General features: G+C 60.1%; 1 protein-coding gene across 2 annotated transcripts; it reads right to left on the bottom strand.

The window, feature by feature from the left end:
* Positions 1 to 1,433: 1,433 nt before the first annotated feature.
* On the bottom strand, positions 1,434 to 24,070 carry KCNJ4 (potassium inwardly rectifying channel subfamily J member 4). Of its 2 annotated transcripts, none has more exons than XM_045779793.2 (2): positions 23,793 to 24,070; positions 1,434 to 3,165 (listed from the first exon to the last, which is right to left on the bottom strand). In XM_045779793.2, exon 2 carries the CDS (start codon positions 3,124 to 3,126, stop codon positions 1,771 to 1,773), a length of 1,356 nt encoding a protein of 451 aa, XP_045635749.1. In that variant the 5' UTR covers positions 3,127 to 3,165; positions 23,793 to 24,070; the 3' UTR covers positions 1,434 to 1,770. The 2 variants fall into 2 exon arrangements, with proteins under 2 accessions (XP_045635749.1, XP_045635748.1); XM_045779792.2 differs by lacking the exon at positions 23,793 to 24,070 and adding an exon at positions 7,938 to 8,168.

Below are 24,070 nucleotides of genomic sequence, written 5' to 3'. Positions count from 1 at the left end.
GACAGACTACCACATACGGCCACAACGCCACCCTGGAGTGGACACCCTTTACCACGTGACTTTTACCATGCTCCCAGAAGCTGGAGTCTGATTTCCCACCCTTTGAATCTGGGCTGGCCTCGTGACCTCATTGGCCAAGAGAATGCCGTGGAAATGACTTTATCCAAGTTCAAGGCTAGGCTCAAGAGACCTTGTAGCTTCTGCCCTCACCCTCTTAGGTCACTGCCCTGAGATGCTGCGAAGGAATTTGAAGGAAGACAGGCCCCGGCCAATAGCCAGACTGACTACCTGACACGTGGACGAGACCATCTTGGACCTTACAGCCTAGCTGACGTTCCCCAGCTGCTGGAGTAAGCCCCAAAAACCGAGCAACGGAGCACTCAGTCCACCGAGGGAGCCTCGAGAAAGAATACGGCACTGTCGTCTAGGTTTTGGGGTGGTTTGTTACACAGCACAGGCTAAGCGAAGCCCGGAGAAAGGAAGGGACTGACCCAAGGTCCCACCCACAGTGAGGCAGAAACCAAGTCCGACTAGGACCAGGTTCCCCAGCTGCCCCCTGAGAGCCGTTCTCACTAGCGTCCTGAGGCCAACTTCATGGGCCCAGCCTGGAGTGTGTCCCCGCGTGTAGCTGTAACCAGGCAGGCTCCTCCCCCTTCCCTCTGGGTTACAGAGGGTTACTGCCACCCACACAGGGCTTTCCTGCCCATCATCTCTTGGGAGGGAGGGTTGGTTCATCCCATTCTACAGATGATGAAACTGAGGCCAAGAGCCGATGGGCAACTTGCTGGCAGCCATACAGCTGTGAAGTAGTGAAACTCCGGCTCAAGCCCAGGTCCTCTGAGGCCCGCGCAGGATCTTGCCCATTGCTCCCAGGAAGGAGAATGGCAGGTGGTAACGTCCCCTCCAGGGCTCAGGGTCTCGGAAAGGGACACATACATACCACACACAGACACACGCACATCATGGTCTCTCTCTCTCTCTCTTTTTCCCTGCTTTTCATCTGCAACCAGCCTACCCCTAATGGACCATATACTTTATTAAAAATATATAGTTACAAACTCCATTGTCACTCTGGGCTGGACCCCGGGGATCTGGAAGGACCGCAGGGAGGGATGGTCCTCATCCTGCCCCTCGGGGTCCCACCTCTGCACCCAAACCCAACACCATCCAGGGGCCAAGATGGCTGGCTTTGGGCACCAGCCAGCTGCGTGGGGGAAGGGGCTAGGCTCCCGGGCCGGGAGGGGGAGGGGTTCACAGAGAGGGACTGCACCTTCTCGTCCTGTGGTACAAATGGCAGAAGGTGGCTTTGGTGCCTCCATCTCTCCATTTATAGATATTTACAAAAGAAAGTCAAGAGCAACAGGTCACAGTCATGCAAAAGAAACGCACCCCCACCCTGCCTCCCCCCACACTAACCCCTGCCCACCCCAGAACTCCATGATGCCCACCCCCCAGCAGTCCAGCCGCCTTCCCCAAGGTTCGGAGAGTAAAGGGGGCACGTCCTTGAAGTGTCAGTGGGAAAAGGGTGGTGGGTCTGGGGTCCCCGAGATGCCAGTGGGTAGGCTGACAGGGCAGAGGGTATCCTGGGCCCTTCCCAGGCCTGGGCTCTGGAGTCAATAGGAAGGGGTTCCCCAGTCTTTGAAGCCCCCACCTCCCTCCAGAAGGTCCACGGAGCCAGGGTCAGCTCTGTCCTGAGTGTGGAGGGGATGTGCTGGCATCCCACCCCCGGCAGAGGCTCTTGCGGGAAGCGATGAGGGCGGGGCCCGGAGGTCAGATGGCAGACTCCCTGCGGTAGGAGATGTTGTCCAGTGGGAGGGTGGCTTGCATGCGCTCCAGATCCAGGTGGCTGCCGAACTCCAGCATTCGGATGATGCCCGCCTCCTCCTTGGAGCCCGCCTCCAGGCCCAGGCCCGCAGCCACGGCCGCTGCGGCCGCCGCCTCCTCCTCCATCTCCTCTTCCTCCTGGCTCATGAGGGCCAGCTCGTTCTCGTAGCAGAAGGCACTGGGCGGGGGCGGCGGGGCGGGCAGCACGGTGATCTTGCTTTCCTGCAGCTCCCGGGCGGAGCAGCAGGGCGTGCCGGCCACCTCGTAGGTCTTGTGGAAGCGCGAGTAGTCCACCTTGTAGTGGCTCTTCTCCTCGAAGACCACGGGCTCGAAGCGGTGGCCCCACAGGATCTCGCTGGCCAGGTAGGAGCTGCGGGCCTGGGTGGTCATGGCGGTGGCCTCCACCATGCCCTCGAGGATGACCACGATCTCAAAGTCCTCCGACTCCAGCTCCTCCTTGCCCATGCCGTAGAGCGGGCTGTCCTCGTCGATCTCGTGGACGATGATGATGGGCGACACCAGGAAGATGCGGTCCAGGCCGATGTCGTAGCCCACGTTGAGGTCCCGCTGGTCCAGCGGCAGGTACTCGCCCTCCTGGGTCATGTAGGGCTTGATGAGCTGGGCCCGCACGTGGGCCTCCACGATGTGGCTCTTGCGCAGGTTGCCCACGCGCCACATGAGGCAGAGCTTGCCGTCGCGCACCGAGATGACCGCATGGTGGCTGAACAGCAGCGTCTGCGCCCGCTTCTTGGGCCGTGCCATCTTGGCCATGATGGTGCCGATCATGAAGGAGTCGATGACGCAGCCCACGATGGACTGCACCACCACGGCGATGACCGCCAGCGGGCACTCCTCGGTCACGCAGCGGAACCCGTAGCCGATGGTCGTCTGCGTCTCCACCGAGAACAGGAAGGCGCCCAGGAAGCCGTTCACGTGCATGATGCAGGGCTTGGGGGCCGTCGGGGCGGCCGCGCCCCCGCCCCCGCCCGTGGGGGTCCCCGCCGCCGCCGCCGCTGCAGCCGCTGCCGCTGGGCCGGCCTCCAAGTCGCCGTGGAAGAAGGCGATACACCAGAAGAGGAGGCCGAAGAAGAGCCAGGAGACGAGGAAGGCCGCGGAGAAGATCATGAGCATGTAGCGCCAGCGTGTGTCCACGCACGTGGTGAAGATGTCCGCCATGTAGCGCTGCGACTTGTTGCTCAGGTTGGCGAAGTAGACGTTGCATTGGCCGTTCTTCTTGACGAAGCGGTTGCGGCGTTTCCGCCGGGGCACGTGGGCCTGCCCGTTGCGGCTGTGCCCGTGCATGTCCTGAAGCCGGCGTGGTCACCTGGGAAGACGCAGGGCCTGGGGGGGGGGGGGGAGAAGCCCGACAGGTGAGTTGCTGATGGCCGGGGATCCCCCCCAACGCCCCGAGACGCTCAGAAGGGGAAGAGCTGGGCCTAGGACCCGGGACCTCCAGGAGCCCTGCGGGCAGAATGCGGCAGGTGAGGCGCTTCTGACGACGGGGAGGGAGTGTCGGGGGCCTGAGCCTGTGCCTCCAGGGACCAGAAGCTGAGGCGGCCAGGGGAGCCCTCATGCCACCCCCTCCAAGCCTCCTGGGCCCCCACCCCATCCGGGGAGCTTCCTGACCCTGGTCACAGCTCCACCATCTGCCCCCTTACCCTGAGCGGAGGGAGCAGCGAACGCTCTGGCCCCTGCTCACCTCCTGGGTTCGGCCTCTGCCCTCTTGGCTCCCTGTGGGGCTGGACATCCTCCCAGGCTGTCCCATAGGGCAGTCGATGGCCTCCTGTGGCTTTGGACATTTACTCATTTACTTAAGATTAAATACAGTTTTAACTCCAGTCGCCCACACTTCAAGTGCTCAGTAGCCACTTGTGGCTAACGGCTGCCATGACCAGCCGGAGTTGATAACAGAACATTTGCATCACTGCAGAAAGTCCTACTAGACTGTGCTGGGACCCGTGGCCCCGTGTCGGTTCCTGTCCTGTCCCCAGACCTGTTGGGAACAGAAGGGGGTGAAGACACCAATGGTGGTGGTCAAGATGGAGGAGGGGGGAGCCCCAAACTTCGGCCCCTGTGTAGGCATTGCTATTCCCAAGTCACAGCTAAGGGAGCAGGGCTCAGAGAGGGAAGTGACCTGCCCAAGGCCACACAGCTGTTGAGTCAATCCAAAGTCAGGTGTGTCTAAGCTTCAGCCCCCAGGTGCTGTCAGCATCCATGGTGTCAGGGTGTGGACACCCGGAGGCAGGGAGGCGGACACACCACTGCCTCGCCGTGACGCCTCCGAAGACTCATTTTCCCTCACCTGCAGCAACACGGGGATCAAAAGCCTACCTCACAGGACCCAAGGAGAGAGTGGGTGCTTGGTGAAAGCCGGTCACCCTCCCGCCTGTCTTCCCGCGTCTCCAGAGCGGGAGGAAGCTGGCGAGAGGCAGCATTTGCCTGTCAGCCCCTTCAGCTGTGTCTCAGTGGAGGCGGCCCGCACCCCGCCAGGGCGATAGGAGCCCCAGCTGGGCCCACGGAGGCCAGACCCTCCCTCCAGCCCTCCCCTCCCCTGGGGCCCCGGGAGAGAGAGGGTGCTGCCCGGGGCCCCGGCCGCTGGCGGGGCTGGGCCTGGGCCTGGGCTCCCGGTAACGTTTTGGCCCAGAATTATATAAGGCTGGAAGTTTCTATTTTCTGTTCTATTCTTCTTCCTGATCTAATTGTGCATCTGTGGCAATGTTTATACACTTCCCCGTTCAGGACAACTCGGTTGCCGCAGCAACCGGGCGCGCCAACGCTGTAATTTAGAAATCAACAGCCTGGTGCCTGCCTGCGCCTCTTCTCGGGAGAAACTCCCTCCCTCGGCCAGGCCTGGGGAGAGCGAGCCCTGCCCCCTACCTCCCCCGCGATCACCCCCCACCCTGGGTTCTTCTCCCTTCCCCGCCTTTGCTCCCCGGGTCCCTCAGTCCTGCGCCGAAGTCCTTCGTCCACCACACAACATGGGCAAGTCACTTGGCTGCCGGGAGCCTCAGTTTCTTCATCTGGAAAATAGGACCCGGGAGACCCATTGGTCTGAAGATCTAACAGACAACGTGCATGTGCAAGACGGGCCCCTAAGAGGTCGTCACTTGAGCTGGGAGTCCCAGACCCTGTCTGCCACCTCCCCCAGAGGCCTAACAGCCAGGGCTCCAGGTGCGAGCCCTGAAGAAATTGGGGGCCAGGGGCACCTTCTAGCTTTTAGGGAGGTCTTCCTTCACTAACCATCCCCCTCTCTGCTCTGTCCCGCTGTCTTGAATGCCTCCAGCAGCACCGCAGAAGGAACCAGAGCCAGAAGGAACCAGAAATCACTGAGTTCGAGACGCTTACTTTGTGTCTGAGGCCCAGGAAGTGCAGACCTGGGATGGATCGGCTCAGGGTCCCAGAGTGAGGCAGGGCGGGCCAGCCCTGGGCCGGGGCTGCTCCTGCCCACTCCAGAGCTCCTGCCAGGTGACGGCGCTCCTGGAAGGAGGGGCCTCCTCCCTGGAGAGCTTGGGGTGCGGTTTGCTGCAGGAGAAGTCTCTTTCTGGGGCTCCCACACTCCAGGAGGGCCCAGGGCTAAGGGTAAGGGAGCTGGTCCCTGCCCGCACTAGGCTGCTGGTCCTCCCCCAGCAGCACAGCCCACTTGTCCCCGGTCCTGAATGCGAGTGGCAGGATCAGCCCGGCTGCAGGCTCCACGTTCGGCCCTGAGGCTCCGCATGTCCCCACCCGACACTCCCCCACCCCCAGCTTCAACCGTCACCCCTAGCCCCTGCCTTTCCATCACCCCATCCCCACCAGCCTCACATCTCGGCCCAGTGGGGGCACAGCTTGTCCTGCACCCCTGCTTCCCCTGTCCTGGTCACAGCAGTGTTTCAACCCCTGCAATGTTCCAGGCCCTGTGCCCACGGCTCTGCTCCGCCAGGCTCAGCCGTGCTCAGGAGTGTCCGCGCCCGGGCCGATGGGAAAGCCGCCCCCAGACCCATCACCCACCACCACGGAGGAGCCTGTGAGTCGCCTGTCCCCCTAGAGACCCCCCCGGTTGGTGAGGGCCCTGTCTGCAGGGACCCGTTCAAGTAAGCGCGCACTCCTGTCACCACTGACTCCCTCGGCACGAGCGAGAGGCTCACCTGCCAGCGCGTGGGCTGACCCGCACAACGCCCGGCCGGCACGTGAAAAGTACGGAGCTTGGCATCGTGCTTTCACGTGACAGCACTGGGAGACAGCCAGGATTTCTGTCCCTTGTTTGTCACACGGGGCTTCCCAGCGAAGGCCCAAGGGGAAAGTGCAGAAGAGAAGGGGCACAGATGGTCGAAGAGGGGCAAGAGGCCTTGATGACTGGGTATCAGCCCCTCTGAATATAGCTGTCCTATTGGAGAGAGCGCAACCCCTGGATCGTGTCTACCAGCAAACCGTACTTTTTCGGAAGGCAGGGAGCTGGTCTTCATTCTCTTGCAACAAGTGTGCGAGGAAATGAACACACATGGAAGAACTCGGTTTCGGCACATTTCCTACGGCGGAGGCTCTGGAGGCCGGGCCCCCCTCACTGCCTTGCAGGGTGACCTTGGACAAGTCCTTTCCCTTCCGGGCCAGCTTCCTCGGCTGGTCACTACCCTTGATCATGAGTGCATCCCAAGACTCCTTTCAGGGTTAACATTCTTTCTTCAGGGAAATGAGGGATGGGAGATAACGGCTGCTTTTAAAAACTTAATGTCCTTTCTTGGCAAAGTGGTCCTTTCTTACCAAACTTTTTTTTTTCCTTTAATTTTATGGTGCTGTCAATGTCCCAAATCTGGAGCCCCTAGGCCAGACTTCACTGAACAACTAGAGAAACTGAGGCCAAGAGCAGGGCTGTGGCGCAGGGAGGCAGCAGCTAGCCAAGGACATTCCGGCCTCAGGGAGATAGTGAAGGTGACCAGCAGGGCTGTCAACTCGCTGGCACCATCACTAGCCTGCTCCTTCCGGAGGAGGAGGGCCGGACACCCTGCCTGCCACGGGTCCAGAGGAGGCAGGAAAAAGACCCCACGCCTGTCATTAGGTTTTCCCTCTGATTTTATGACACCAAATGCCCCCTCCTTGCCCACAACTCCCTTTGGCAAAGAAAAGCTGATAAAGTGACAGCAGCCCCAGGGGGACTCTAGCAACCCCGGCCGACTGTGAGGACAGATCTCCCCGTGTGCACCCACCCCACGCACGGAAGAATCGCTGGTGGCTGCAGGGGCATGTCACCCCGGCCCCCAGCCCTCAGCAGCAGCCCTTCCCGGGACCGGGGCCAGCCAGGCTCTCTAGAGGGCAGGAGGTGGGGGCAGAAGGCCGCAGGCGGGGACACTTAGCCAGCCTGCAGGGCCTTGATGCATGTCACTGTTACTGGATGGGACAGTAGGTGAGGTGAAATGACTTGCCCGAGGTTACACTGCTCAGCCCTGGGGCCCAGCTGAACCTGTCGTCCTTCTTCTTCTTGGTGGCTGCTCTCAGGGAAGGAACCTTCTGGAAGTGTCAGCTCCCTGCCAGGCACCGCCTGGTCTGTCTCCCTGAACCGTCACTGCAGCCCTTTGTTTATTTAACAAGTATTTATTAAAGCACCAACCACAGCAACTAGCAGGGTTATTATTTCTCTTCCCAGCTGAACAATCACAGGCTGGAGGCTGGGGGAGTTGGGATGAGGATGGGGGTCGCACAGCAGAAGCGCCAAAGCTGGGATTCCCACTCAGGTCTGGCTGGCTCTGGGTTCCCGGCTCACCCCGGTCCCCAGCCTCCGGCATCGGGCTGCCTTCGCCTTCCACAAAGCCCCGCTCGACGCGGATCCCTCGTGCTTCTCCGCAGCCCCCTCGTGCTTCTCCGCAGCCCCCCCCAGGCCCAGCCCCAGCCCCTCCGGTCTCTGAATCTTCCCTGGCTGCCCTGCCAGCCACAGCCCTGCCTCCTCTGAGCCCCTCGGCTCTCACTGCCTATCCGCTCCACTCGGCTCCTTCTCAACTTTAGGAAAAGAACATGCTGGCTAAGCCCTCGTGGTTGGGCGGCGAGTCCTGGCTCTCAGTCTCGGCCCTGTCACCTCCTAGCGTGTCCCCTTTGGACCTCAGTTTCCTCATCTGCAAAGTGGACATCACGGAGACAGTACCTACCTCACCAAACCCCTGTGGAGGCGTGTGAGAACCACTAGGAACAGAAATGCGGGCCGAGGGCTCCACGGGGCTTTGCAGGTGGAATGCACGGAATATGCAGGGGACGCTGGTGGTGGTGGTGGTGAGGATGCTGATGGTGGTGATGATGGTGGTGGTGACACAGGACAGGGGACTGGGGGCCGGGAAACCCAGTGTCACGTCCTGGCTTCACTACAGCTCCAGCCAGGTGCTCCTTATCTCCATCTGCAAAATGCGGGACCATGTTTGCTCCCTGGCAGGAGCAGGAAGACGCAGTGAGACAAGGCGCGAGCACAGAGTCTGAAATAAGGCAGGGGAGCTGCTGGGTGCTCCTGAGTCCCAACAGCCCCATTCATCCCGGAACCCCTCTGGGGCTCGGACAGGGAGGCTGACTCTTCTTCTACCAGAGGAAGCAGGCACAGGGCAATAGAGGTGAGGCGAGGCGAGGCGAGGCGAGGCGAGGCGAGGCGAGGCGAGGCGAGGCGAGGCGAGGCTGCGCTGAGGGGCTAACTCAGTGCACCCAGATCGGGTTCTCGAGGGTGGGAAGATTTCCCTGAGGGATGTGGAAGGAATTGGCACCATTGTCCCCTTTCCCAGCCCCCTGAGGAACCCAGGGCCTGCCCCTCCCCCAGCTCTGATGGAAGCCTTTTAGGCCTGACCGGCCCGGTTTGGGTGAGGCTTCGCTCAGCTCTGACACACAGGGCTTTGCACGGGGGTGAGAAAGGGCTCGAGGCCTGGCCGCCGAGCTGTGTTCCTCCAAGAGTAAAAGGGAGCTGGAGATGGATCTAGCCATGGGGGACATTGTGGCAGCGTGTCCCCTCCTGCCCGCAGCCCTCTGGAGGCCGCTGTGCTGCTCCTCAGAACCCGGGAGGTCTGACTGCCTCGTCTTCACGAGTCTCAAGAGCCCACAGCTTCCCCCTGCACTCGCTTCGACCCAAGTCCGAAGTGGATTCTCTACCACTTTCTGCCTGTGTGACCCTGGGCAAATTACTTAGCCTCTCTGGTCCCTGCACTCATCACCTCTGGGTGGGGCTAACAATAGTCCTTACCTCATAAAACTGTAAGGAGGACTAAATGGGAGCACACACATCACGTGTCTAGCGCTGCCTACGTGATCGCTAAGGGGTACAGATCACTCCCGGGGCTGACCAGTCCTTCCTTATCCTCCTCCCCCTAAATTTGAGCTGCACGTCGCCAGAGCCCGCCCTGCACCCATCACAGGGCCCTGCCCGTTTGTTTTCCCACACGAGCCCAGGGAGCAGCTGAGCTAGGGCAGTGGCCACAATCTCCGTGGAGGGGGGGGGCGGGTTGGGCCGGAAGTGGGAGCAGGCAGACCCCTTGACCTCTCCGGGCCTTAGCGTCTTCATTGGCCAAGGAACGTGGTAATGCCTACCTTGCAGGGTGGTCGGGAGGGCCAGCTGTGCATTGCCAACTGTCACAGAGTGGGGGCTCAATGAACGCCGTTTCTCCCTCCTACTTTCCGTACCCCGAAACCCCACCGCACACGGAGGCCCTGCCCCACCGGCCGCCAGTGTGACATTGCCAACTGCACGCGGAGCACTGAGCGCGCCTGCTCCGTGGCGGCCGTCTCCTGAGTGCTTTACGCTGATCAATTCCCGCCATGCCCGCCGTGACCCAGAGGAAGTTACCATTATCCTGACTTAAGAAGTAAGAAAACGAAGGCAGAGAGAGGTCCGGCAACTTGTCCAAGGTCACACAGCCCGTTAGTGGTGGAGCCAGGATTTGGACACAGGCGGTCGATGCCAGAGCACGTCCATTAAACACTTGACTCTGCTGGCCGGAGGACTCACGGTCACGTTCCACATTTCTTCCACTTAGGAAACACTGATCAAGCCCTACTACGTGCCAGGCTCTGTGAAGTCAGTCCTTCTGGGGAAGGAGAAGCTGGGTTCTAGGGCAAGTTGGAGCCAGGACCTGGTCCGTGATCATAGAGCTGGATGCACAGGAGACTCTGGGCTCCCAGAGGGGCTCTGAGTAGTGTGGGGTGAGCTGGCTCATTCTTCCAGCACTGCACCCCAACTCCCAACTTTCCCGCCCAGCCACTCAGCCGGCAGGTGAACAGGCTTGGAAAGCAAGTTCCCCAGAATGTCCGGAGAGGCCTTCTGGTTACGGCCAAATAGCAGGAGCTGGGGGCCAAGGGTCACTGCTCCAACCTGCAGCTGTGCCCTTTCCTGCCCAGCCAGCGCCTGGCCCCGGCACTGACGGGAGCTTACCAGCCCCACAGGAGCGGCCTCGATTGGCCCGACAGTCCCACCCAACGGACTGTCCCCAAACACCTGTGCCCTTCTTCTATACAGGGATTGGAAGGTGAGAGTAGATCCCTGGAGGCTCCTCTTTTCCAGAACATTGGTGGTGGGATTCAATCCCCCACAGCCTCCCGGTGGCTTCTCAGGGCCTGGTCTGCTGCGCATTCTTCCTCCGAAGTTGCTCCAAGATTACTATTTATCGCACCCTTGCTGCGGGTCAGACCCAGGCCGTGGACTCACCCGGCTTATGGCTCAGCCGGGGAGAGACGCTGTACGCGTAGTAGCATCCGCACAGCTGGGCGGTCAGAAATCGTGGTAAGCTGCTTGAAGGAGAAGTTCGGCGTGATGTGTTTGGCGCGGGTCCCCTAAGGCCTCTTTGAGAAAGTGACATTGAACCTGAGCCCCGAGTAGTGACGGGGAGTCAAGTCGGTGTGGAGAATTGTGTGTCTGTGTGAAAGGTGGGGTGTAGAACATTCCAGAAGGGGTTTGGCGTTGTTGAGAACCTGCAGCAAGTCCACTTAGTGGGAGTGAAGTGAGCAAGAGGAGCGAGGGCAAACTTGCCCAGCTTGAGGCCCCAGAGGTAGGGGGTGGGGAGGATTACGGATTTCGCCCTCACGGTCACAGGAAACAGGTGGGCAGGCAGCTGGGTGTTGCCGGTTGGATCTTTTCAATTTTCATGTGAAATCTTTAAGATAAATAGGGATAAAGAATAATACAATAAAGTCTTGTGTATCCAGCACCAGGCTTAAGAAATAAAACCACCTTAGGGCGCCTGGGGGCTCAGTCGGTTAAGGCCAACCCCTGACATCAGCTCATTGATGTCAATGATGACGCTGACCTCAGGAGCGTGAGTTCAAGCCCCGTGCTGGGCTCCATGCTGGGCGTGGAGCCTACTTAAAAAAAGAAAAAAAAAACCCAACCCCCTCCTTGATGTGGCTCCCAGGGCCCCCTGCCCTGGTCTGGCCTCGGAGGCCTCCATTGTCTGGGCCTGGTGCACCCACGGGGTAAGAGGTGCTGGGGCCCCGCTCGGGGTGCCATGCACACAGGAGGCTTTTGGGTGGGCTCCTCCTGGGCCCAGACGGTGGCCTGTAGGGTGCGGTGGCGGGTTGCATGGGACTGTTGGGAAGAGGGGTACTGGGAACAGGTGCAACGGGATGCAGAAAGAAGACCCAATTTAAGGAGTGATGGTCTGCAGCGCGCCGTGGCCGTGGGGTGTGCGGGTGGAGAAGTCCGCAGCTCGTCAGGCCCCGAGGTCGAGGTCGGGGCGGAGCTGTTTGATGCTGACCCTGTGGCGGTGTTGGGAGTTGTGGAAGCACATGCAGCTGCCTAGGGCAGGAATGTTGAGGGGAGCGGAGCGCCCCAGAGCCCCTGGGCACCCCCTGCACGGGGACGAGGACCCGGTACAGCAGAGGGAGCAGCAACCAGAGCCAGGAGAAGAGGAGTTTCAGCAGAGCTGCCCAGCAGGCCCCGACCTGCCCAGACCATGTGAGGCCGGCGGCCCCCAGCCCTTTCCCACTGGGATGCTGTCCCTCCCCAGCCACCAAGGGCGAAGTGAGGACATGGGCGCCAGAGAAGGCCAGTTGCTGGGGACGCGGTAGCTGCGGTGGGCCAGGGGACAGGAGCAGAGGTGGCCTCGGCACAGCCCACGTCCAGGGCACATGCCCCAGCAGGGGAAGGAGGCTGGCGTGGAGATCACCACCCCGACCTCGGCCTCTCAGCAAACAAGACCTCAGGAGCTGGGGCTGACGGTGCAGGAGAGGGTCCCCTGGGGCCGTGGGGCATGTGGGGGCTAACACCTGTCACCCGCACCGGCACAGGGTTCCCTGGATTCTCTGATGGGCCTCACAAGAGGTGTGGGAAGAAGGGAGGTGTGGGGAAGGCGAGTCTGAGCCAAGTCCCAGGCTTACTTCCTGCCTCGCCCTGTGTGGACCTGGGTGGCTTTGGAGAGCCACAGGACTGCCTATGTATGACACTTGGGTGCGCTCCTGGGACCCCAGCCTGCAGAGGGTCACACAGGAGGGGAGCTGGGCCCCTTGTCTGCCCAGCCTGGCCTGGAAGCAGCCCGATGCCCATCCATGAATGGCACATCCCACAGCCGGCAAAAAAGGAAGAGGGAGCCCTGTAAGGAGCCACGTGGGTCCTCAAGATGTGTCTTTTAACAAAAAAAAAAAAAAAAAAGGCAACAGTGATGAACATTGAGTATAGTATCTACCATTTGTGGGAAAAAGGAGAGAACGAAATTTATAGACACACATATTTGCCTGTCTGGGCTTGTCTGTGGATGGAGCCCCAGGAAGCTGGTGACACTGGCTGCCTCCGGGGAGGGGAAGCAGGTGGCTGGGGATGGGTAGGAGGAAGAATTCTCACTGTATTCCTGTTTGTGTCTTTTTAATTTTAGAGCCATATGAATGTATTACCTACAGAAAAAAAGACACATAGAAGGCTTTAAAATTAGTGCATACATATGTGTATTTTCTGAGAAGGCTTAGAGCATTCATAAGGTCCTCAAAAGGGCCCGTGATCCCAGGAAGCCTGAGAATGCTGTACTTCTGTGCTGTGCGCCCATGAGAAAATGCCTTGACTTCTCTGAGTCACATCCGTAAGACGGGGAGGAAGAACACCCACTTCGTAGGCACGCTGTGAAGACGAAACGCGGCGCTGGACGGGAAGTTTGTAAACTGTAATGTGCAGAAAGCCCTTTTGGAAGGGGCTGACTTGGCGTCACCTCCCATTCTCTCCCCAGCCCCCTTGAGGGCTCCTCTCCAGGGCTCACAGGCTCCGAAGGGGGCCCTGGCTCCTCGCCCCTGCCTTCCTCCTCGAGTCCTCCCAGCCCGAAGGACCCCCCATCCAGACGGCCCCTCTCACCCTCCTACAGCTCCATATGCCCACGTCTCGCAGTGGCCAGGCTCGGCCTTGGCTTAAAATACCACGGACCCCGACCACCCCACTTGTCCTTGGAAGCAGCAACAGGCGGAGGGGGCTCCTGGTCTCAGCGGCGTCTGCTAAGAGGCAACGCAAACCTGGCAATCCCCAGACAGCCTGAGGGCCCCTCCCCTTCACCCCTCCCCCTCTGTGACCTGGGCGTGGGGGGGGGAGTTCGTTCAAATAAGGCCTGGGCATCGGCCTTCCACCCTCCCGAAGCCAATCATCGTCATAATGGTACAACAACTGACACTGAGTGTCTACTGTGGGCCAAGCCCGGGCCACAACTTTGATCCTCACCCCGGAGGTGGCTAAGGTCCCTCTCATCCTCACCCGGGGCCAGAAGCTTCCCCAAGAAGGTGAACTGTGGGACTGGGGCCTGGACCCCGGCCCCCCACGCTGTCCACCCAGTCTGCAGCGTCCCCCCTGCTCCAGGCCACATCACGACCACACAACTGCACGGCCTCTTCCCCACCCCACCCCACCCCTCTCCGCTCAGGCCTTTCTCCCTGTTCCTTGAACATCTCAAGTTTAATCCTATCTCCGGTCTTGACAAGGCTGTTCCTTCTGGTTGAAATCTTCCAAGTCGCCACTGCTCACACCTTGCTACCGTTCAGCTCTGAGTCAGAGGCTGCCTCCTCCAAGAAGCCCCCGGGGTCCTCTCTGTCTGCGTCCTGACCCTCCCAGCACTTCTCTGATCCAAACGGATTTCCGTACAATCACCGTGAAGTGCGGGGATCTCAAATCTCTGCGTCAGCCCGGAGCCCCGGTCCCCGGCACACAGTGGACACTTCACAAACATCTGATGACAGACAAAGAAACAAGATCCGCGTGTCACCATTCCCGTGAGGGACCTAAGCAGGGGATGTGACAGAATGTGACCAAGGAGGAGCTATTTTTGTCACCGTAGTCAGGGAGAACCTCTCCGTGGCGGAGGTGGTCTCTGCGTGGAGGCCAGAAGGACAGCTTCCGTGGCACTGGCGTGAGTGCAGGACGGCGGGGGCCCGGGGCCTGTGCCTCCCCCTCCCGGAGAGCACCGGCTTCTCCGAAGGTGTCCCCTTCACTCCCAGAGGAGTGAGCAGGGGTCCCTGACTCACGCCAAAGGCTCTAGGCCCTTAAGAGAAGCTGCAGGACTGGAGGGAGAGGCCGGGAAGGCTGGGGCAGGCAGACAGGACTCAGAGGGGCCGGAGACAGGGGTAGGCACACTCAGCCCCCGCTCCCACCCCAACCTCCTGCTCAGCCTCAGACGTGAGCGACTGTCCCTGTGGGGATGCCTACGACACCAGGCAGAGGGCTACGTTCTTATCATTCTGGCCATCGGTCCAGCTGGCTCCTAAGGCCAGAGACTCTCAGACTCCATTCATTCATTCATTCATTCATTCATTCATCCATCCATCCATCCATCCCTAAACCAAGCTGAGCTAGTGTGGCCTCCGCCCTCCCGCCTGGTGTGTCCGCACCACAGCGCAGCGCTTCCTCAGGGGTGTCCTACAAATCCCTGTGGAATGAATGAACGTTTACTGAGCACCTACCATGTGCTGGCGGAAGAGAACTGAGTAAGACACAACCTGCTTTGCTGAGCTGAGCTCCGCGTGTTAACAGGTGAGGACAGGAGGCGAAGGGTCTCCAAGGCCAGAGGGCTTCGAGACAGGTCCTCGGGAAGATGTGGGACAAGCAGGAAATGGGAAGGGGAAGCAGGGCTGGGCCTGGGCTGGGCAGAGAGTGGCCCTGAGCCCTGCGGCGGGGGTGGGGGTGGGGGTTGCTGACTGTGGGGCTTGACAGCCCCGAGCGAAATGGGCTGCTGGGCCAGGGAAGGGAGGTCTGAGGATAGGAGAGTGGCATCCTGGAATTCTCGCCACTTGTACTCTTAGGAACTGAGCATCCTGGAAAAGAGAGGGATCTGCACACCCCAGCCTCTGTCAGTGCTGCCTCCAGGATTTCTATACAGGGCGGTAGCTTTTAAACTTTCTGACCAAGACCCAGATTAAAAACAAACACGTTGTACGTTGCTACTCATTATACAACATATATATTTTAAAAACGGTAACAAGAGCATTGCAAAATAATACGCTCGCTACATATGAAGCACTTGACATTTTCTTTTTTATTTCATTAAAAAAATAAGTAGTGAGCTCACTAAATCAATTTCACAGCCACTCACGGATCAGGACCCGGACGTACTCGGAGGACCCCTGAGCTGCCGGGTGCTCTGGAGCCCTGAACTGGCTGACATGGGGGATCTAGGGTTTGTCTATTTTCTTTTCCAGTGTCCCCGGGTGGGCACAAGCCTCTAGGGCCTGTCTCGAAGCTGCGACTGCGCATGCTAGGACCATGGGCTTTTGGAGGGTACAACTGTGGGGACAGTTGTTGGAGGTCATGAGGGAATCCTTGGAACAGTCTGTTAGACTCTTAGGATCACGGGACCTCCATCCCGTGGCCCAGACAATAAGGATTCTGGGTTCTGGGTCTGATCCCTTTCTCTGGCCCTATATCAGAACCTGCTGCCATCCCCCTAACAGATGTCATTCAGAAGCTGCTTACACACCTCCCGTGACAGGGAGCTCACCCCCTCCCCGGGCAGCCCACTAGAGCGTGCGGAGTGAGGCTCTGCCGTGCTATCAGTGCAGCTGATAACTGTAACTCCGTCCCCTGACTGGCTGTCAGGCTGTTCTCCTATCTCCTGGCCTGTCACCCCAGGGACCCAGGCCGGCTCCAGCATGAGGCCATGCCCGCGCTCTGCCCCACCTGGCTCCTTCTCCTCCCTGTTGCCCAGTGTCTGGGGGATGGCTCTGAAACCCAGCCAGAGAGGCTCTTTCCAAGGTCAGGTGGCCCGAGGATCTGCAGCTGCTGGGCCTGGCGCGGGTGCTCAGCCAGCCCTGCCCCCACCCAAGCAGGTCTGGAGGGTTCGGCAGAGAGTGCAGGCGCTGACACCCAGTATAATGAGAGAAGCAGCGTCTGAAGGGGAGGCCAGTGAGCATGGGGGCTGGGGCCTGGCAATCAGCAGGAGTCGCCCCTGACTCGTCGGGCCACACGGCAGCTCCTGTCAATGATGGGTCGATGGGTCGTGTTACTCTCAAAGCTCACGGATCTTCCCAGCAGCCCACAGATGTAGGGGCACAAACCCATCCCGTAGGTCAGGGGATGGAGGCTCAGAGAGGTGAATACACTGCCCAAGGCCACACAGCCACTCAGGGGTGGAGCTGGACTTGAAGCCAGATCTGTTTCCCATCTGCGGGGCTCAACTGGGACTACGGAGGCCAGAGGAGAGAAGCTTTGGGGGAGCAGGGGGAAGCTAGTCGCCCCTCCTGGAGGGAATGGGCTGGTTCCCTCAGAGCAAAAGCCAAAGTTGGAGGCAGGTATCCATTAACAGAACCTTCCAGACACAGTGGGCTGCCCCAGGAGATGGTGAGCTCCCTACCAAGACGGGTGTAGGGGGCTCTGCTGCGCATGTGCCAGAGTGACTGAGCCCCTCGGCCCTCCCCCACCTTGCTGCCCACGACCAGGACACCTCGGGTTCTGTACCTGTCGTCTCCCCTATATGGTCCCATGGAGTTTCCAAATCGCTGGCCCCCATTCCAGCTGTCCCCTGGGCTGAGTGGAGCCTTAACTGTCACAGGACGGAGGGCTTGGACTTCTTCTCAGGCCTACAGTGGGGGTTTGGGATAGAGGTCAAGACTGGGAGGGGAGCTGCAGGGGAGGATAGGGGAGAAACGTCGCTGGGAGGGGGGTGGGGGGCCCAGAGGCCAGATGGTAAAACCAATTCTGCCACCACATTGAGGTTGGGCAAACTCCTTCTACAAGGCCTCCATCTCCCCTTCAGTAAAATGGGATCAGTCCCTCACAGTCATGTACCCTCTCCTCCCTGGCCTAGCTCAGGTCCCCTCCCATCCTGCAGCCCAGATAAAGCTGGGCTCTGACAGGAGACAGGGCAACAAAAGGGAAAAGCCAAGCACATCCCCCATGGCCACAGGTTGTCCCTGTTTCACAGAGGAGCTAAGAGAGGTTCCCAGGGGGGGACAGTGACCCAGTCAAGGTCACAAGGGGTACGTGGGTCAGGGGGAGCTGGGATTCAATCCCAGGCCTGCCTGACTTGGGCAGACTTCCTTGTTCAGCTGTGACGGGGGGCTGCTGCCCCTTCCCTCCCTCCAGTCTGGGGATTTCCCAGAGAGGGGCCTGAAGAGACCCAGCTCTTCCCTCCCACCTCTAAACAACCCCCCTCCCCCAAGATAGGGAGTGTGTGAGAGAGGGGACGGGTGTTGGCAGTCCCGGGGATGGGAGGCAGAGGAGTCAGGAGCCCTGGGCCAGTCCGGCCCCAATTCTGCCACCATTGCTGTGTGACCTTGGGTGATTCACTGTGGTCTCTGGGCTCAGTTGCTCCATGTTCCAGAAGTGTATGGGAGAAAAAGCAGATACAGGAGCAGATGGGGCCACCAGAAAATGCTGGGGAGAGTTTTCTCCATCTTCCCAGGCCCAGGGGTGCCGCTGCTCAACTGCACTCCCCATGTCCGACTGCATGTCCCCTCTGCCCTCCAGAGGCCCCTGCTGGGTCCACCTGAGCAGGCCTAGACCAACGCTCCCAGCTGATAGGGCCACAACCATGACCACACCTTCTCCCGACACCCCTCCAGCTGGGGCCCAAACACCAAGGACCACCTGTCTTGGCAGCCTCTCTCCTTGACCTGCCAATGCCCCTCACGGACACCTCGCCTCCCCCTGCGCACTGAGACCGGATATTCCGGCTGCTGGCACGAGAGCTGGTCAATCACTGGCCAGGTAGCCCCAGGGAGGAACGGGGTAACTGGCACAGGCTGAGAAAGGGGAGCCCCGGGCTGCAAGAGATGCACGTTTCCTCCAGCAAGCCAAAGGGACCCTCTCAGAATGGCCGGACCCGGGAGCATTCCAGCAGGACAACGGTGTATGGCTGTTTCTACCCTCCGGACCTTGGGCAGACTCGGGCTTCTAGCAGAGCCTCACTTTACTCAACTGAAAAGTGGGAGTGATGGCTCTCGCGGGGTGGCAAGGAGGATTCAGTAAAACCATGAATACAAAGCCTAGCCTAGAGCCTGGCACGCGGGGGCTTGTCCCCCTTCCTGCCACAGGACCCCCAAGAAAACCTCCCTGTCCACACAGCCACCAAGCAACGGCACCACCTCCCCGAGCAGCCGGGCGTCTGAGTGTGCGTGTGAGGGACCATGGGAGAGCGTTGTGTGAGTGTGTGCCAGAGCACGAGAGAGCGTGCGAGCGTGTGCTGGGAGGACTGAGGCAGGGGGACACCAAAGGGGGGGGCAGCGCCACACCCCAGCGCTCCCCTCCCCTGTTTGCCCGCCGGCGTGTCCTAAAACAGAATAGTGGTCTTAGAATCAAGCAAAACCCACCAGCTCAAACCTCGTCCCAGCCACTTTCTATTTGTGTCCCGCCAGCCACTCCCCCTTGCTGGACCTCAGTGTCCCCTTCTGTAGACAGAGAGGACCGTGGATGTCCCAAGTCTTGCGGCTTCACCATAGGGACCAGAGAGTGGGTGGCAGGGGCAGAAGTGTCCCAGGCCTTTGAGAGCAGGGGGCCGAGACCCAGAGCCAGCTGGAGCGTGAGCCCACCCTGCCCCCCACGCTGCACCCCACCCACCACCCCGCGAGCCCCGTGTGCGCGCCTGCAGGAGCGCGCGTGTGTGACTCAAGGTCTATTCATAGCTGAGCTCCACCAGCTGCAGCGTCACAAGCAGAGGGGCCTCAGCCCGTATTATTATTTCAATTACCATCTGAATTAAAAGTTTGAGCAGCGATCAGCCCACGTAGAGAGGGGAAGAGGGAGCAGGAGAAAAATAAAGATGAAAAGGAGAAGAAGGGCTGCGCCCGGAGATTCCCCCCACACCTCAAGGAGGGCTGAGTCGCCCGGGAGGCTTAAAGGTTATGCCAACCTCCAGGATTCCTGCCTGCCCCTTGCCCGGGGCCCAGGGTCCTTGAGGGGATGGGAGGAGCACTTTGAGATAACAGACCTCCGGCAGCTACACTGTGGAACTAGACGGTTCCTTCCAGAGTCTCTCTCACACAGCAAGCTCAGGGAGGGTGTCGAACTGACCTAAGGTCGCCCTGGGAGCCACACCCAAGGCTGCTGGCGCCAAGCTCCTCCTCTCTTGCCAGGCAGGTTCCACCCACAGGTTTCCATGACCTCACAGAGTGTACGACACTGACATCTGTGGGTGGCGCTGGGGCAGGACCCGGGAGGACAGAGGTGGACCTGCGGTCCCTGCTGGTTTCTCTCTCTGCGCCCTTCTCTGCATTCCTGAGGCCAGCCCCCCTACCCACAGCCCTAGCCTAGAGCCAGCACTCTCTCAGCCCTCTGCCAAACCACCGAGCAGTCAGCACCTCTGATCCCAGACCTCAAACCGTCGTCGGCCCAAAGGACCCTCCTGACCCACCAGCGCAGGGAACAGACCCCCTGGCCCAAATCTGACTGGGTGCCTTTGAGCAGGTCATTCTTTGTCCCTGTGCCTTAGTCTTCCCCTTCGGAAAGTGAGTTCTTCCTTGGGTGCCCGTCTATATCCATGGCTTCAGAATGGAGCCCCCAGAGGATCCTTGAGGGGGTGTCATGCTGTGGGGGCGACACATCATCTTCTGCCAAACCCCAGCCCAGGGGAGGGACTTTTTCCATTCTTTTCTCAAGGAAGTCCCAGGGACAGCCCCCAAGAATCAGACTGGCCGGGACTCAAATCCAGACTCATCCATTTCCCTGCTGTGTGACCTTGGGCAAATCACATAGACTCTCTGAGCCATGGCTCCCCCATCTGTAACACAGGGTCACCAAATCGACATTGCAGGGTTGTTGGGAGGATCATAAGAGAAAGCATTTGCAAAAAGCTCCTACCCCAATGCCTGGCGTAAGAATGTGAGGTTCCTTGCTGGAAACCGGGGAAGCGACTGGTGCTGCTCCCCAGCCTCTCCTGGGATATGAAAGACTCCTGGGATTTTGGAGGTGGGGGTGTCATTCACCCTCACCCAAAAGCAGGACTCACTGGGACGGGATTCTTGGCAGGTACTCATCCAGTTTTGCTAAATAGCTCTGGGAATAAGGAGCTCACTATTTCACAAAACAGCCACAGAGGCTCCCCATCTTTCTCTACCTCCAGCTCTGAGAATCTTCTAGAAGGGGCCATGATCTTCTAGCTTAACCCCAAATCTAGCCTGTCCCTGCCTGGGACTGCTTGGAACTCGCTTTAAAATGAGCCCAAAAGGGAGCTCTTCGAGTTTACTGAACGAGGGATGGGATTAATGCTCACGGACGGTGGAGACGAGGGGAGCCAGGGAGCAGGAAGGGAGAACAGAGGAGGCCAAAGTGAGAACTGGGCCCTCCAAGCTCCTGGGTCCTGCCCGGTCTTGCCAGAGCGTTCCACAGGGTGTGTATCTGCCTACCTGCCCACCTACTTCCAGGCAGGCCTGGGAGCCAGGGCCCTGGGTTCGGGCCCCAGCTCTACTTCCTCTACCCCCAAACCACTACTGTGACCGTGCGGTGGGGGCCTACTTCTCTCTTTGGGCCTCGGTTTCCACTTTTATAAAACGAGGACATCAGCCCAGGGAGTTAAGCTCCAGGCCTTCTGTCGTATTGAGCTGCTATCCCACTGCCCCCTCACCTCCCGCCCAGCACGCAGGGAGCCACTGGGCCCTGAGGGTCTGCTGGCTCAGGGCCAGAGACCCTGTCTCTTCCCCTGTCTCTCACCTTCACGTCCACTATCTCTTTCACACCTCGTGCCTTTGAGGGTTCTCTCGTCCCCATTTGACAGGTGTGGAGATGGAGCCATAAGGCGGCGGTCAGCCACAGAGCCGTTCGAAATGCCGGCCTCCTCCTCTGTGCCCAGGAGAGCAGCAGGGCTCAGGGGCATCTTTTTCTCAGGACACTCACCAAGATCTCGAGTGGCCAACTGTCCTCCACACAGAGGTAGACCTGCACAGGGCATGGGGCGGGAGGACCTGCCCAAGGTCACCCGGCGAGGCAACGACAGATCGTCCTGAACTTGGGCTCCCTGCCGCCCCGGTGCCACCTAGCCAGGGGACAGCAACACGGTCTGACCTGCCCTGGCCCTGGGGTCTTTCCAAGATCGGAGCCCTTGTCCTGCCTCGAGGCCCTGCCTGGCTGCTTCCGGAAGCCCCCACCCCCTGGGACTGAGGCGGCAAGAGTGAGCAGGAAGACAGGAATGAAAGTTGAAGGTTGGCCGCTTGCCCCCCGGCCCTCCGTCCCTCCCTCTCCTCGTGCAGGGGGAGCGGCGGTGATGTAATGCATGTAATGCACTCGGCTTTGGTCCCGGTGCCAATCTCAGAAGAGAGACGACAGATTGCGTGAGCCAAATTTGGCATCCTAGGGGGGAGAGGCATGAAAAGTGGAGATGTGGAGGAGAGGAGCGAGGAGCCTGGGGAGGTGCAGGAGAAGCCCCCCTGCCCGGCAGACCCCGGAGTCACCTCCTCTCCTTCCACCCTGGCCCCCCGTCCGCCCCAGCCCACCTGGCCTCAGGGTCCCCTCCTCACTCTGAGAGACCAGCCTGGTTCCTCCCTGGACCCTCCAGCCCCAGGACTGCCAGTCCTGCCCCCCCAACACACCGCTCCAGCTCCGTTTCCCACCGCCACTAGTCTCCTGGTTACCATGTTGCTGGTTGTCATGTCGCTTACATGTCCTCGTGACTCAGTGGTCCCTGCAGAGGGGCCCCCTCCTCCTCACACCCCCCTCAGCTCTCACCCCCGCCTCCCCCAGATCCACATTAAGAACCAACCCGCCCTGTAAGCCTACACTGTTCCTCCTCCCCTTCCCTCTTATCCTAAGCTAAGAAATCTTTCCACAGCATCTCCTAGACCTACTTCATTCTGTGTTCTGCAAATGTCTAAGAACCTACTATGCTCCAGGCTTTTGCAAGCTGCTTTCAGAGACCTGACATCGTCTGTAAATCACTCAGCAACCCAATGAAGTCAGTACCAACATCCCCATTCTCCAGTTAAGACACTGAGGCCCAGAGAGGTCAAGCCAGCTGCCCAAGGTCACCCAGCAGATACTCAAGGCCAGCTCCGTCTGTTCCCAGTCACCCCAGAGGCTCTCCCCGCCCCGGGAGAAGAGCTTCCTTTTGAAGGGTAACCAAAGGTTCCTGAGGAATAGCTCCGAAGCCCCAGGTCCCCCTCTAATTTCTGGACAATCCCCTTTTTGGTCAATCCTCTATTTGAGGCCATATCCTCTCTCCCCATTAGCTGTTCACCTTCTCAAAGGTAAAATGAGTCCTTACTGTCGTCTGCCCAGCACTCTCCCCAACCTGTGAACAGCTCTCAGTTCATCTGAGCCCTTGGAGGTCAGTGGGGCAGAGAGCTGTGTCCTCATTCCACAGATACGGAAGCTGAGGGTCACTTGCTCAGGGTGCTGGTCCCTCAGCTAGTGAGCTGATTCCAGGAGCCTGCATGTAGGGTATGTGAAGCCCACTTCCCAGTGTGGAAAACCCCAGAAGGAGCCCTCCTCCCTGTGGAGAACAGTCGAATGTTCTAGGCTCAGCCCTCCAGGCTCCAACTTGGATACGGGTCAGCTCAATGGCCAATAGCCTTTGTTGGGTCTGCAACCCAGACCTTATCCCACCACATTCCTCTGGCTTCTGTTCCTCTCATCCCAGGCCAAGGCAGGGCTACAGTGTGGCTCTCAGGCCCCCAAAAGTCCTCCCCGTAAGCTCCCCAAACTCCGGACACACACACACACACACACACACACACACACACACACACACACACGGGTCTGTCTCCTCTCTGGGTCTTGCACCCGTGGCCCTGGGACCTCCGTCCCTCAGCTCCCCGTTCCCTCAACCACTTGCTCAGCACCCTACTGGTCTCAAGGACCTGACTTGCCAACTTCGCCAGCCTGCCCTGCCTCTAGTCCCTCCACCACACTCCCACCTACCATCTCCCGGCATCCTCTCCCCATTTTAGAGCCTAGGCCCTGAAGGCAGAAGTGTGATGTTGATGCTGGTGGGGAGGCAGGGAAGTTTCCCTGCTCAGGGGCTCATTCAGACCTCTCTTTCCTTGGGGCTCTCCTGTAGGGAGAGAAGAGCAGTCTTCGCCTCTCTCCACAGCCTCCATCTCTACGGCTCTGAAATGTGAACTACCTCCTTGACTGGACCCCTGTCCCCCCACCTTGGGGTCACCTGGCCTAAAGTAGATGCTCAAAGCATGAGAAGTGGGATGTTGTTTTCTGTCGGATCAGAGGGCCATTTGCAAACAGGTTGCAGCCGGGGAAGTGGAAAGGGGACCCCCCCCCACCCTTCGCCACGAGGCAGGAGTCACCTGCCTCGAAGCTCCTCAGAAGCGGCTGACAACTGGGGGTGGGTGGAGGCAGGGAAAGGTCGTGGCCGGGGCAGGAGGTCAAGGCCTCTTCTACCCACCCCTCTCCGCCTTTCTGGCCACAACCCAGACCTTCACGCTCCCGAAAGTTCGACGGACAAAGCGACAGAGCCACAGAGCTTGCCAGCTCCCGGGACGGCGCGGAACGCGCGCCTGGCATCCGAGACCCGCAGGGATAAGGCGCTGAGCGGACGGGGCCAACGGCTCCCATCCGCCCCCTCGACGGGACACACAGACACGCACGCGGCCGGACAGACAGACGGACAGCGCCGGCGGTGGGCGTGAGCCCGGCTTACCGCGGGGCGGAGGGTCCGACGAAGGTCCAGGAGGCGGCGAGCCGGCTCTACATCCCACGGCGCGGTCGGGCGGGCGGCGTCCCGGGCGGGGAGAGGGGAGTCCCGGCGCCCCCTCCCCGCGAACTCGGCGGGCCGGCGCCGCCCCCCTCCCCGGCTGCCTGTGGGTCTGTCCGTCGGTCTCCGGGTCTCCGCGCCTCGGGGCCGTCCCGCGCCGCTCCCCGCGGGCCGCCCAACTTTCAGCGCTGCCCCGCGCCGCGCCCCCGGCGCCGCCTGGGCGT

Source organism: Ursus americanus, chromosome 17, assembly GCF_024610735.1.
Source record: "Ursus americanus isolate L20-20 chromosome 17, mUrsAme1.1.p, whole genome shotgun sequence".
NCBI classification, from domain to species: Eukaryota; Metazoa; Chordata; class Mammalia; order Carnivora; family Ursidae; genus Ursus; species Ursus americanus.
Note: the sequence above shows the minus strand (reverse complement) of the source record. Positions and strands in the feature narration are given on the sequence as shown.